General features: G+C 37.4%; 2 protein-coding genes across 2 annotated transcripts in view; both read right to left on the reverse strand.

The window, feature by feature from the left end:
• mgat4a (alpha-1,3-mannosyl-glycoprotein 4-beta-N-acetylglucosaminyltransferase A) overlaps positions 1-4,508 on the reverse strand; it is a 60,010-nt gene extending 55,502 nt beyond the window's left edge. The window contains exons 1-2 of the mRNA XM_016232572.1: positions 4,349-4,508; positions 3,672-3,989 (exon numbers count right to left, since the gene is read on the reverse strand). Of these exons, the coding sequence (XP_016088058.1) occupies positions 3,672-3,765 (94 nt within the window). The 5' untranslated portion in view covers positions 3,766-3,989; positions 4,349-4,508. The remainder of the gene's footprint in view (positions 1-3,671; positions 3,990-4,348) is intronic.
• Positions 4,509-6,701: 2,193 nt separating this feature from the next.
• Positions 6,702-10,038, reverse strand: LOC107551080 (protein CREG2). Its single transcript, XM_016232573.1, has 4 exons — positions 9,474-10,038; positions 7,815-7,984; positions 7,543-7,656; positions 6,702-7,006 (listed from the first exon to the last, which is right to left on the reverse strand). Exons 1-4 carry the CDS (start codon positions 9,885-9,887, stop codon positions 6,865-6,867), a joined length of 840 nt encoding a protein of 279 aa, XP_016088059.1. The 5' UTR covers positions 9,888-10,038; the 3' UTR covers positions 6,702-6,864.
• Positions 10,039-10,740: the final 702 nt, after the last annotated feature.

Below are 10,740 nucleotides of genomic sequence, written 5' to 3' on the forward strand. Positions count from 1 at the left end.
CACTTCACACTTCTCTAGTAAGTTTCGTCTGTGTGTGAATACAGTAGCGCAAATCCGTGAATGAATGTTCAGAAGTGAAATAAACTTCAATGGAATAAATCTGAATGGAATTTAAATAAAGTTGAATAAACTTCTTTACTGTTCAGTGCACTGATGTCAGACTCATTTTGGATAATAAAGTTTAACAAGGAGCTGGTAACATCATTGTTTCTAAAGAAATTAAACCCACAGCTTTACTGTTAATAGAGAAACGCGGCAAAACGGTGGTAATTCATACATACACAGCCTCTCTCTCTCTCTCTCTCTCTCTCTCTGTGTCGTGAATGAAAAGTTGATGATTTACACTTTTCTGAGAATAGACATGAAGTGGAGATAGCTAAACTGCAAGCTAAGCTGTGTTTTCAGAAATCAAGCGTGTTTACCCACAGTGGAGAGAGAGCGTGAGCACAGGGTTGCCAGGTTGACAAAGATAAGTAGCACATTCAGCAGATATTTCCGTATTGCGCGAGTGTAAAGCTCTGTTTTGGGGATTACGTCTCTTTATATAAGGCAACCCCGTTGTGTTCCTCTGCGACCAGATTATTAACAGATGCTCTATTAATTCTTTTTTAGAAACCTCGCACTTTTCTACTTAATCAGTGGAGAGAGAGCGTGAGCACAGGGTTGCCAGGTTGACAAAGATAAGTAGCACATTCAGCAGATATTTCCGTATTGCGCGAGTGTAAAGCTCTGTTTTGGGGATTACGCCTCTTTATATAAGGCAACCCCGTTGTGTTCCTCTGCGACCAGATTATTAACAGATGCTCTATTAATTCTTTTTTAGAAACCTTGCACTTTTCTACTTAACTTTAAACGTTGTTAAATTAAGCGTGGTCCACAGTATCAATACAGGGCCAGCTGTCTCGATACTCGTATCGTCAAATCTCTGTGACGATACATCGTCGTATCGATATTTTGAACACAGCACTAATATATAGTACCAGTCAAAAGTTTGGACACATGAATGGATGATGGATGATGAAATGGACATGAGTGTCCAAGTTTTTGACTGTTACCGTACCATAATATACACAAAGAATATCGGCCGATATATCAATATTGATCGTACTAAGAAATGCTGTGAGTTTTAGTACTTATTTTTGATTACACACAAATTAAGTAATAAAAGGATCTAAAGTATAAAGAATTTCTTCTGAAATAGATATTTTATAAAAAGTAGAAATGTTATATATTGATATATGACTCAATCAGCACCGCCCTATTTAACTTGATCTTTCAGGAAACATTCGCTGTACACGTGTGCAAATCAGCTACTAAGACAGGCAGCTGAAAATAAGCAATGCTTGCTCAGCTAGGAAACAAACACCAAGAACACACCCACAACAACTGCAGATCTGCTGAACTTCTAATCAGGCTGAACCCTGAACCTTAGAGGACAATAATAATAATGTATAACATTATAAATAATCAATTTAAACCATTATAAATTTGTTTCCCTATACTAAAACCACTCAATATCATGCAGATCAGGTCTGACAGAGAAAAGGCAACAGAGCAGCAAGCAAGTCAACGCGAAAATTATTCAGATCTGAGTGGCATCAAACTATGGAATAATGAGTCACCCCTCGATGACCAGGCTTCAGAGGTGTGTGCATATGTGGGAGGGTTTCATGTCAATGAATACAGTGACCTTTCTCTCAAAGATTCTCCTGTTTGACTATGATATTCATCTGCTAATGTTGTTGTGCATCCCATTTTTTTTGATTTAGCTTAAATTTCTCAGATCTGTCCAATGAGCTGATACACAAGCGTCTCTTTGTACCTTCAAGCTATAAACAGAATCTTCAATAGAATTAACCTTAACAAGATCTGGGATTAACGGTTTCTCAAAGACAGGTTGAATATGATGTTACAAAACAGTTTTTTGGGGGAGAGGGAATTTTTCAGATTCCTCTCCAGGACTGTGGTCTATTACACTGCCTTGAGTCAAAAATCTATATAACTTTATACAGATGTAAAGAAATGTATATGTAGCTATATGTACAGTAAATGTCTGTATAATGTGAATGTGTAGCGCTTAATATAATGGTAATGAAAATAGAGACACTTACAGACTTGCAAAATTGTTAAAGAATTAAATTCAACAAAATCAAACAAACAAAGATTTTGCAAAACAAATCACTTACAAAGGCCAAAAATTTCACTCCACCCCTAACTTGCATGAAAATGGAATGAAATCTCTCAAATATCTGACATCTCATTGCCATTACAAATGCTTTTCCATTTGTTTGAGTTGGGAATGCAAATGAGGGTGAATGCAAATTTGTCCACCTCTACATTTGGCTAAATCTCAAGGAGAAAACTTGCATGAGACAGAAGCAAGGATCTGAGTTTGGCAAACATCATCATCAACAAGCATACCGAATTGTACATTCTGCTTTATACAACTCTAATCAATACACGGATGGATTTAACTAGAGAATGATCGACCATAGAGCAATGAGCTGTCACAATGTGCTCCAGAGCCCATTGATTTCCAACTAGGGTGGTTTGGTGCTATCCTAAACTGAAATTCCCAACATTAAGACTCCTCCAGAGCTCCCTTTAGATACTTTCTTGGCAGAAAATATGAAGTTCCTTTAAGGTTAATGTCATCTAGTGCGGCCAACTGGATGTGTTCCCACAACCTGCGGTGCCCAGTATCAGTTCATTGATCACCCCTTGTGGTCTATCTACAACCTTCAGTTCACCAACCCAGTTATTAAACCATCAAGCACCCTTCAAAATATTACCACAGTTATTCGATAGTTTAGGCCAAAATACCATAGTTACTACAATTGCTTGCTTTGATAAAAATTTGCACACACCACCAGTGCCATCAAAAAAAAAAAGAAGTCAATCTGTTTGAAGGAACTTGCATATTAATTCATTATACAACAATTCTGGTCCTTATACAAGTTTGTTAACGTTTAGGATTAAGCACTGAGGCGTTTCATGGTTATTTGCATCACTCCATGAATGTTCATCAGAATCGCTACTAGAGAAGGATCACTAGGTGAAATTAAAGTACCCAGATGACAATGGACACTTCTACCATCCCGTGAGACCAGGGGAAATGTGAATTGCAAGAAAGCGACACAACAATGACAACATGACGAATGTAGTGCGTCCGGATTGCATCCATACTACTCACATTGATACTACATAAAATGCACTTCGTTCTTTCACAGTTGCAAAGCATCTTTATTTCAGACGCAGCAAGTGTTTAATTGTACTCAATGCCCACTTGGGAGTGGGTTTCTCGCACTAGAGTGTGTCACACAAAAAACCCTGTAATGGAGCGCAGTGATTATAGAACAATTTGAGTTGGTGGTGGGCTAATCTCTGCGGATCCGTTCCACATATACACACTGCTCCAGACCAGATTTTATACTTGGTGATGCTTGATGAAATGTAAAAGTTGCTGTTTTCCTTCATTATTTTCCTTTACATAAAAAATAAACAAACTAAAAGGCCAAATTTAGTCTTAAATGATTCGATATCAATAACTTGTTTATTGAACTGTTGCATAAAACCTGCACTCATAATTGTGCTGTAGTACTGAATATAAAGAGCATCAGCTTCTCGCTGGTGTGATAGCATGACTGAATTAATCTCAGAGATGAACTCACCTTTGCCATTTTGCCAAGCCGTGTACCAGGACAGACTGAGAAACGACGTGAAGAAAACGATCGCAGTGGCAACAGTTCCATGTCTGAGCCTCATCTCATTTCAGCGCCTCCCCGAGCATCTGCCTCTGGTCCTCCTGATCCAGGCGTGCATACGCGCTTCAGGGGAGCGGGCAGGAGCTGACGGGGGCCCGGATCATCTGCTGTCTGCTCCTCCTGCTCCTCCTGCTCCTCCTCTCGGTCGCTGCTGGGGTCACGAGGCAGCCCGGCGGAACTGATGCATTTCCAGAGAAAGATGTGCAATCCTCATGCCTGCCGTTACTGGAAGGGATCATGAATACATTTTTTTAAAAATACAGAAAGGCACAGAGATCGACATGAAAACATAACGTTACTGTTTTGGTTTCGCTCTTTTTTTCCGGACCGCGTGGACTACAAGTTAAACAGATAGCAGATTAAATATGTATGCAACCTTATTTGTAAGGAAATGAATCACTGAGAGACACAGAAATACTGCAGAGGATAACTAATTTAGGGGCAGGGGTGATTGGGTCAAATAAAACATTGAAAGGTCAAAAAACAGCCTGGGCTGTAAAATACACAGAGTTGCCTACCTGTCGGAGGACCCCAAAATATGTCAGACAGGCATGAGCAACAACCCCAAGTTCAACATTTCTTACCTTTCGGCCTGTTATTGAACAGCGAACCGACGCGGCTCGATCTCATAAAAAAATATCCAGTGCAAAAACACGTTTTGTGATGTTCATTAAAATAGCAATTTAGACGCACCGCCCTGCCAGAATCGTCAGCGGTGATGTGATCTCTCAATCAAGCTTTGTTGAAGACCACACCCACAGAAAGCAACGCTCGCCCACTCGAGAACTATGATTGGCTGGAGGCATCAGACCCCGCCTATCACTGACGTTGATTGGCTGGAGTCAGCGCGCAGCTCCTGTCTGCCGCCACACGGCGGCCTGAGCCCATTGCATACCCCCTCAGCACTTTTAAAAGATAAAGATATTTCTTGCAACAATTCTGTTTAAATTATTGGGTGGATATCAATTCCGGCTGAAATACTATTGTCAAAGTATCAGTCCAATGTGCAAGTGTTCATTAACAAGCTTTCACTGCATGGAGACTGACATGTACTGTACGCTACATATTTTTCTTTATAGGAAATACTATATTTGGAATAAGAAGGTTGTTGAATATGAATATGAAAATATTGTAAATGAAAGTATAGTTTGTGTATAGTGTGTACAGTTTGACTAGCATATGTTGTATTAGTCAGTAGTCAGTCATTAAATTATTTTAAATTCACTTTATTTATTTATTGTAGAAATGTAGAGCAATATAACAATATATTTAGTGTGAATGTACATTTCTCTTTTATGCATAATACAAATGCATGAAAAAATAAATCCTTTGCACTGATAACACAGCTCACTCAAACTTTAACAAAGGGTGGATATAGATTTTTATTTTGACTAAAAAGGTTTTCCTATCACATCAGTGTCTTCTTTTTCCCCAGTACAGTTAATGTGAAAGCTTTCCAATTTCCCTGAGAGTACTTCTACTACTCATATGGGGGGGGGGGGGGGGGGGGGGAAATGAGATGTTTGCCATAATTAGATGTATTTAGATGTGCACGTATGCCATCCATGCTGTCTGAATGCAGGCGCCAGAGGGAGTGCACATTTAATGAATAATTGATTGGCTTTTCTGACCTTCACTGTCACTGATAGCTTGTGGGACTGAACCATTATTGTATGCAAGCATCTGTCATATCTTTTCTTTGAATTTCCCCAAATCCTGTTATTTTAATGTAGTGCCATTAAAGTGGTATTACTGCGACCCGTACAAATTGCTTTTGTCTTTCCTGGTTTTTGCCTCTCATTATCATGTCTAATCTTCATTTGTTATAATCATCTGGATTTGAAGTCCTCTCCATAAACTGAGTTCTTTCCCCCAATCTATTTTTATGTATATGCTCGACTCTTGTATTTCAACACTGTCTCATTTCAGTCATACAGTCAAGCAGTGCTACTTTGAGATGCCTATGTGATTATTTTTACTCAGTTGACTGACATTGAAAGCTTCCTTTTGCCTGTTGTACATCTCACAGAAAAGTTTGGTTTACAAGAACACGTATGGCTGAAGATAAAGCTGAAATCATTCAAATGGAGATGATTAATTATAACCTGCACAGGCCATTTTTAATTTTACTTAAGCCAGATATTGCATTACATAAGACACTTTTGCTGGTCTCTTGACAATACTATTTTAAGCTTACTTCTGTATTACATAATCATATAACTCCAATCAGTCCTTTTTGTAATCTATGTTATTTGTTCTTCATTTACATTAAAAGACCAACCACAAAACAGTAATGACTACTCTTTCCACACAATATGCATTTTTAACATATTTCTTATTTTATTTGTACAGCACATGAATATCATTGTGAAGAGGTAATGCAAGGCACAAACAGATATTTGAGATATTTAATTAAGGTGTCAATTACACTGTAATTGTGTTAGGTAGTGTAACATACAAGGTCATGTACTGTCCCAAGTCACTGTCCTTGAGAAGTAAATGCAGACCTGAAACTGAACTTGAAAAGCATTAGATGCCATAAACACACAATGAAAAACGCTCTCTTTTGCACACACACATACACACAACTTGTATTCCACATTTTGGTTGTTAATGAAATGTCAGACATACAAGGATATACAGTAAAGTGGGTTTCAGAGAAAACAGGCAAAAACTCTACTTAGTATATACCTTTACAAAAACTATTTAATATATACCTTTTCTTAGTGTACTAAGGTATTCAGTAGAGAAAAGACTTTTCTTCGTAAAGGCCTATGCTAGATTTATTTAGTATCAGTGATTTGTTTATTTATAATGAATGAATAGCTTTCCTTTCAATACAGTGTTTACATAGTCTATTTGTGATAAAGGTCTTCAACCTTAAGTAACTGTGAAATTGTTCTATTGATAATGTTAGGCTTCCTTGAACATAATTTATACATTCAATAAATCTGCAGGAATATGTTCAGAGGCACTGAACCGGCATCATGGCCAGGGCAAAAACCACCACTAGTTGAAAGTAACAAAAACATAACCACCTTCTGTACAATCAGTTCAATTCTGCTTGTACAGTTTTCATTTTAGAATGTTGCTCTTTTTCTCAGAAAGGTGTTGCTTTGAAATACTCCTCAAGCGGAATGACAGAGACTCCTCCAACCCAGTCCTGCAGCCAAACCTGCTGCAAAACCAGCTTCATGAAAAACCAATTATGTCCAGGGGGCCACTTCTTCATGACAGGATGCCTAAACAAAGCACACACCAAAATGAACACATTATTTGCAAAACACACTGCTTACCCAATTCTCTCAGTAAAAAGGTATAAAACTATCACTGGGGCACTACTAATATGAACTTTTAAAGTACTAATGTGTACCTTTATGGTACTAATATGGGGTAAATATGGTACAAGGATGTACCTTTTAGTTTTTGCACCAGAGACAGCTTTGCACCATTTTTTATTTTTATTTTTTGAGAGGTGAAATAAAAAATAATTAATTTATTCTAATGCAGCTGCAAGGTGAATCAGACTAGACTGTTTGTCTATTAGCAATACATTTCAGTTGCATCAGATACAAAAAACAGCTATATTATGTAGTATATCAATGAGAACAGCGTAGAAAATAATCAAGATATTAAGCAAAAATTGGCAAACATCACTAATTATACTTTTCCAACAGACACAAATGAACACAGACCTTATGTTCAACCTTAAACATATGAAGTGTGTTTAGCTGAGGTCACTGAAATGAAAATGAATATGTGTGTATGATTTCATCACCTGGAGAACATAGCCTCTTTGGCGAAGTCAAGCTCCTCTGGTCCCACCTCCACCATTTTACCTGTTAAAGTGAGTCTAGCACACCTGGGGTCCTCAGGGTCATAAACCTGCTTCCTGTCACAGGAAAGTATAGCCAGAGGATAAAATGCTTTAGATGATCATTATACAATGATCCCTGTCAAAGATACTTTTTGTTTTGATATGTAAACGTGATTTAAATGTAAAGGCTTCTCACTCCAGTTATTTCAGAGTTTTGAAGTAAGTGAACACACCTGCAGAAATCTCCCTCTGCCTCGGAAAATGTTAAGGAGGCAAAAGGGAAGCTGCGAAGATCTGTTACGGTGTTGTCCATCGGTGTCACATAAAAATAAGGAATGCCAGTGCTGTTGTCAGCTGGACCGTCGCTTACAGAGAAAATGTTTCCGAATGGAAGTCCTTCAATCTAAAAACATAATGGGGAAAGAAAACAACCTAAATTAAAGACATATCATATGTGCCTTAAAAAAATTGTAATTAGATTAGATTAAATTCAACTTTATTGTCATTGTAGAGCATAAGTACAGGGCCAATGAAATGCAGTTAGCATCTAACCAGAAGTGCAAATAGCCAATGTATATAAGCGTAAATATGTGTGTGTGAGAAAATATATATATATATATATATATTTATATAAATGTACGTGTGTTCGTATGTACATTTGAGGGGCAGGTGCAGAGACCGGCTCAATGTAGTTATCTATGAACATGATTAGCAATAATGACTGGCTGAATGTCATTAAGACTTAAGACTTTAAAACGTATGACTTATTAAGACAGTGGTTCTCAACCTTTTGTCCACACCAATAATCCCATGACTTCTTCCAGTCGTATGTGAATTACTGGATAAGGATTTTTTTCAAAGCATTTTTATTCACAATATCTACCTGATAAAGTATTTCAGAGTTTGGCGTAACTATAAAAAAAATGTACATTCATTATAAAAATAAAAAAAAAAGACAATGGTTTTGAGATTTATTAATTTACATTACTTTTCCTAGTAATCACTATTAAAATTAGGCTACCTCATATATCCAGGTTTTCCAAGACAGCAAGAACCTGGGGCCAGTTACATAAACACACCACTATGTTAAGAACTAGTTTGACTAACTAGCAGTTAACCAAGCGGTAATAAGTCTTACTTTTCGAATTCAATTTAGACCCATATCAATTTCTACATAACTGACTTTAAAAAGTTACAACTAGTCTTGCATTTCAAACTGAGAGGACAAACTTTTGTCTAAGCAGTTTATGCAGCCAGCCACTGGATCTTCAAAGACAAATAGCAGTTGTTAAAAAGGCCAATTAAAATAAATATCTTGACTGATTTTTTATGCTTCATTATAAAAATAAAAAAAAAAGACAATGGTTTTGAGATTTATTAATTTACATTACTTTTCCTAGTAATCACTATTAAAATTAGGCTACCTCATATATCCAGGTTTTCCAAGACAGCAAGAATCTGGGGCCAGTTACATAAACACACCACTATGTTAAGAACTAGTTTGACTAACTAGCAGTTAACCAAGCGGTAATAAGTCTTACTTTTCGAATTCAATTTAGACCCATATCAATTTCTACATAACTGACTTAAAAAAGTTACAACTAGTCTTGCATTTCAAACTGAGATGGCAAACTTTTGTCTAAGCCAGCCATAAAAATAAATTAAAATAAATATCTTGACTGATTTGTAATGCTTTTTTTTTCTTTCTTATTTTAAATAATTTAAGTAATCTTGAGGTTCTTAAAAGTTTGCTGAGGCCCCCTGGTGGGCCCCTTGTTGAGAACCACTGACTTAACCGTTTATTTTATAGATCACTGAAAAGAATAGATCAAAGCTGCAAGTGACCTTTGCAGGAGGTTAGATTAAATGCAACCTAGTAAATGAAGCATCACCTGCTCCTGTGTGGAGATGGTCGCCAGGTGACCCCAGTCGCTATAATGCGCCATGTATCGCGCTACTCTCGCCGCCTCCTCGTGCGGTGGAGGTGTGGGGATGCTGGACGGCACCTTCACCTCCTCCATCCGGTACGAAAACACACGGGACGCGGATGACACGTCCTCGCTTTTCGATATCTGGTCGGGTTTCTTCTCTGAAGCGTCCCGGTACACGGAGGACGGATAGGCTTGTTTCCAGATGCCGATATTATCGACGAGCACAGCGGGCGCCTCGTCCGAGAGCGTGTCCAGCTCTTCCTCCTCCACCACATCACTGGTGACAGCCCACGAGACCGAGCTCCTGATGGTGTAACTCTCACCGACACGCAGCAGTGTCGCTAATGCAGGGACGAGATGAAGCAGCAGCCGCATAGCGTTCAGATTCACAGGCGCTGCGTCTCTTTAAACTGCATGTTTATTTCGCAACTATGGATATGGCGTTACATGACGGTGACCAGAAACTTTGTTGCGTCTGAAACAGCGACACCACCTGGACCGCCTGAGAACCGCAGCAGGTTGACCTTCATCTCTACTGTTGCTTGGGCTGTTTTATTCATCCCACTGTAACCATCGTTTTCACCAAAATACTGGGGTCATTTGATATTCCAATAGTGTTCTTATGAAGGAAATTTATCAGCAAAATATTCACTGCCGTAAGATTTTTTATGTGTTTTAAAGAAGTCTCTTCTGCTCATCATAGCTGCATTTATTTGATCAGAAAAATATTATTAAAATGTGAAATATTATTACCATTTAAAATAATAGTTTTCTATTTTAATATACTTTAAATAATATACTTTTGAATAGCAGTTTACTCTAAATTGGCATAAAACGCAATGTTGATAACACAATTAAATAAATGTAGAATAAAAAAAGGGGGAAATTTTGCATTGATTGTATTCGGTCATTACCAAAAATTACCTTTGTATCCATAATTTGTCATTTCAAATGTGGTATTATGAAGGTAATTTGACATAAAATATATATTTGTTTAATCCATAACACTAAAAAAATACAATAAATAGAATAGAAATAGTTTTTTTTTTAATCTTTTTTTTTATTGTTGTGTTAAGTCAGTACGAAAATTACCATGGTATCCATAATTTGATGATTTGCCATTCCAAATGTAGAATTCTGGTGGTAATTTGGCATAAAAAAAAGAGAGGAAAAAATGGTAACACCAAAAGAATATGTATATAAAAAAAAGATGTTTAAAATATCAAGT

The sequence above is a fragment of the Sinocyclocheilus grahami genome, unplaced genomic scaffold (genome assembly GCF_001515645.1).
Source record: "Sinocyclocheilus grahami isolate Dianchi unplaced genomic scaffold, SAMN03320097.WGS_v1.1 scaffold413.1, whole genome shotgun sequence".
NCBI classification, from domain to species: Eukaryota; Metazoa; Chordata; class Actinopteri; order Cypriniformes; family Cyprinidae; genus Sinocyclocheilus; species Sinocyclocheilus grahami.

Coding starts and splice junctions, on each gene's coding strand:
- LOC107551080 (XM_016232573.1), bottom strand. CDS start 9,887: ATGCGGCTGCTGCTTCATCTCGTCCCTGCATTAGCGACACTGCTGCGT. Junction 7,985..9,473: donor CCATCTCCACACAGGAGCAG/GTGATGCTTCAT, acceptor TTATGTTTTTAG/ATTGAAGGACTTCCATTCGG. Junction 7,007..7,542: donor AAAGAGGCTATGTTCTCCAG/GTGATGAAATCA, acceptor TGCTTTGTTTAG/GCATCCTGTCATGAAGAAGT.